Below are 3,754 nucleotides of genomic sequence, written 5' to 3' on the forward strand. Positions count from 1 at the left end.
GTGACGGGGACGGTGACAGTGACGGGGACGGTGACAGGGACGGGGACGCGGGAGGGGCGAAAGGGCAAGGGTGAGCGTGAGGCGAACGGGGACAAAGCCAGCCCCCAGGAAGGGGGCTTTGGGGCCCGATGCGAACGTCCCGTCCCCGTGGGAGGGGAGGAGAGGACGACACCGGCCTCAGCGGGGAACAGACAGGGAGCCAGCCCCGCCCCGGGACAGGGCGCAGACCGCATCCGCTCAGGCCACCGACGTCACGCCCTTCCTGTCTGCCTTTTCGCATGTGTGACGGTCCTTTTAAAAATAGTGTTTATTTTATATTGTTTATTTCGCTCGTTTAGATGCGTAGCTCGTTTTTCTAGCTTGATTCCCACTGGAAACCAACAGTCTTCTGCTGGTGCAGCTGAGCAGAAGTGGGGTTTCTGCCCCTCTGTCCCCCGGAGGCGCTGGTGTCCCCAGGGCCCTGACCCCCGCCCCACGGGGCCGAGCGCAGCAGAGGCATGATGCCGCCGGGCTGCATCCCAGTGGCTGCCCCTGCGGTCCCTCCTGCCTCCCCGGGACCCCGGGCAGCCCACGGGGAGGGCTCGCGCCCAGCTTGGACACGGTCTGTGCCCCTGCCGCCGCGTTGGCTGTTAAGGGCAGTCTCCCAGGCGACGGGCGCCTAACGCCGCTGGTCCCCTGCAGGAGGTGTACGTGGGCAGGGAGACCCTCTGCACCATCGATGGCCTGCATTTCAACAGCACGTACAACGCCAGGGTCAAGGCGCTCAACGGCTCGGGCGTCGGGCCCTACAGCAAGACCGTGGTCCTGCAGACCTCCGACGGTGAGCTCTGGGGGCTCTAGGGTCCCCCGCGGCAGAGACGGGTTCCAGCAGGACAGGTGCCTTCCACAGCATGGACCTGCCTCCTCCCAGGGTCAGGGCCCCACCCCTGCTTCAGGCAGGAGGGGGGAGTGGAGGAAGCACACCCCACCCTCTGCCTCCACACTCCCCTCTCCCCGCTGCTGGACCTGGGGAAGGACACTCGTGAGACGAAGCTCCCGCCTCGAGGGCCTGGGGGTGGCAGGGACGAGAGGCCACCCGGCCACAGGGAGGCGCACGCTGGCCCGGCGTTCGAGCCCTCCTCGCGGAGGGGACCTGTCCCCATGCCCAGGGCAGGAGTTCTGCTCCGAGGGCCCCCACGCCTGGCTGCATCCCCCCAGTTTCCTGTTGGACTGTGATCGACTGAGCGCTTAGTGGGAGCCATGACATCACCAAAGAATAGGTTCCAGAGAGTCTGCAGGCACCCCGCCTGGGGGCAGGGTTCCAGGGTGCCGCTGGCCTGAGCTTCCTGTCACCATTTGTCCGATTGCCCTGAGGATCACAGAACCTGCCCGGAAGCCTCCCGGGACGGGCGGGAGGGGACAGAAGCAGAGGCGGCTGTCCAGGCTGTGGCCACGATGCCTTCCGGAATGCTGTGCCCTGCAGTCATGCCATAAACCTGGAGGTCCACTCGCGTCCTGCCCCAGGGGCCCGGCCCGGGGACCAGTGGTCCTCGTCCTGTGCGTGGTGGCCTCACTTCTGATGACGAAGTGTAAGGGGGGCAGATGGGGGAGCCCCACAGTGAGCCGGGAGCAGGGTGACGGAGCTTCGTGACTGGTTACCCCCTCCTCACTGTGCGTCCCAAATCTGCCACCGCCGCACGGGGCGTGAGCCCCACCTTCTTAGCTCCTAGTGTGGGGAGCCGGCACCCTCACAGGTGTCCAGACGCGGGCTCGGGGGCCTGGGTGTCTGCGCACTAGCAGGTTGTGTCGCTGGCCCCCGACCGCGGGCGACACAGTGAGGGTGTGTGTGCGTGTGCGTGTGCATGCGTGTGCGTGTGCGTGTGCGTTTGTGACTCACCGGGAGGACGTGCGACGCTGGCTGCCAATGTCCTCGCAGACGTGAGTAGCCGGGGTCTGAACCCAGGCGAGACCGTCAGCAAATCCCATCCCTGACCCACCCCTCTTGCCTCCTTCCCGTCCAGTGGCCTGGTTCACCTTTGACCCCAACTCCGGGCACCGGGACATCATCCTGTCCAATGACAACCAGACGGCCACCTGCAGCAGCTACGACGACCGCGTGGTGCTGGGCACGGCCGCGTTCTCCAAGGGCGTGCACTACTGGGAGCTGCACGTCGACCGCTACGACAACCACCCGGACCCCGCCTTTGGGGTGGCCCGGGCCAGCGTGGCCAAGGACATGATGCTGGGCAAGGATGACAAGGCCTGGGCCATGTACGTGGACAACAACCGCAGCTGGTTCATGCACTGCAACTCCCACACCAACAGGTGCGCCCGCCGGCTTCCCTCGGGCGCGGGGCTCGGGGCCAGATCCCGTGGGACCACCGCCCCGGCCGCCAGTACCCAGTGCAGGCCCAGGGCCGGCGGGAGGTGGGCCCTGGAAGAGGTGACGGTTCGCTGCAGCCCCAGCGAGAGAGCGTGCACGGCAGGGACTGGAGCAGCGGCCACTGCCGGGTCCCTGGGGCCTCGGCCGCGGCTCGCCCCGGGCTCTGCCCCGCCTCCCGCACACACTGTCGGCCGCGCTGTGGTCACTGCAGAGCCGGTGGCCTCGTGGCTGCGACCAGATGCCTGCAGAGGGAGCAGGTGCCACTGTCTTGCCGGTCGCTCGCCTGGAGCCACCGTTCCCGCTGCCTCGCCTCGCGGGGGCTTTGCGCCCGGCAGTGTCCCCGGCAGGGCAGGCCTGGGGGGGCAGGCAGTGTCGGGGTGCTCACGGCCGATGACTCTGTGAGGGCACTCTCTGTCTGGGCCCTGCAGGCTCACCCCAGCCGCCTGCTCAGACCCAGGGGCCGAGTCCAGGCCCATTGCCCCGTGTCTGCTTGAGCCAACCACCCGGATGCACCGCCTGCTGCGGGCGGTGACGGCAGGGGTGTTCACAGGGCGTTCGCTCGCAGGGGCCGCTGGAGGAAGCTCCTGATTTACGTGTCCTGCCGTCGTCTCTCCCTGGGCCCGGAAGGCTTAGCCGCAGCCCTGGTCTCAGGCCCACCAGCGGTGCTACGGGGTCTTGCGTGGGTCCTGAGCAGCTGTCTGTGTGGCGGGAGGTGGCAGGGGCTGTGCTGGGGACACAAGGCCTGCGGGGCAGCACTGACCCCGGCTGGGAATGTCATTCCTGAGCCTCGGACTGGTCACTACCGCCACCCGGTGGTCGGTATGGGCATAGCCAGGCCCCAGCAGAGTGCCGCTCACTTAGAGACCCTCCCCTCCAGTGGAGGTGACTTCCCAGGCCCCCGAAAGGCAGCACCCCGAAGAGCTTCACCATCGACCTTCTCACCACGGGCTGGTGACTCAGGTGGGACACTTGATCCAGACTCGGCACCCGTCCCCTGAGACATATCTGGGGAGACAGCCGAAGCAGACAGGCTTTTCAAAATCTCCCAGCGGCCGGGGTGGCCGCCTCTTCCACGATGTCAGCGTCCTCACTGGGCTGAAACTGAACAGGGCACCTAGTTAGTGGCTTCCTGACGGGTGAAGGGACCTCTCCCACCCGAGCTCACCCGACCCCAGCTCTCCTCAGACGCTGCCAGGGAAGAAGGGGCCTCACCTGTGTGGCCCCTGAATAGATGCGTGCACTTCGAGAGAAGGCTCATGAGCTAGAAGAACGGCCCTATCTTAGTGAGGGTGTCCCAGCATCCTCTAAGTCAGAGGTCCCCAACCTTTGTGGCATCAGGGACCAGTGCTCCTGTGAGCATCTAAGGCCTGAGGATCTGAGGTGGGGCTGAGG

At 66.7% G+C, this 3,754-nt stretch overlaps 1 protein-coding gene across 1 annotated transcript in view; it reads left to right on the forward strand.

Moving 5' to 3' along the window:
* Nucleotides 1-3,754, forward strand: part of TRIM67 (tripartite motif containing 67) — a 27,536-nt gene that overhangs the window by 22,408 nt on the left and 1,374 nt on the right. Inside the window, exons 6-7 of the mRNA XM_039850344.1 lie at nucleotides 682-820; nucleotides 2,001-2,304. Of these exons, the coding sequence (XP_039706278.1) occupies nucleotides 682-820; nucleotides 2,001-2,304 (443 nt within the window). The remainder of the gene's footprint in view (nucleotides 1-681; nucleotides 821-2,000; nucleotides 2,305-3,754) is intronic.

This window comes from Pteropus medius, unplaced genomic scaffold, assembly GCF_902729225.1.
Source record: "Pteropus medius unplaced genomic scaffold, Ma_sr-lr_union100, whole genome shotgun sequence".
NCBI classification, from domain to species: Eukaryota; Metazoa; Chordata; class Mammalia; order Chiroptera; family Pteropodidae; genus Pteropus; species Pteropus medius.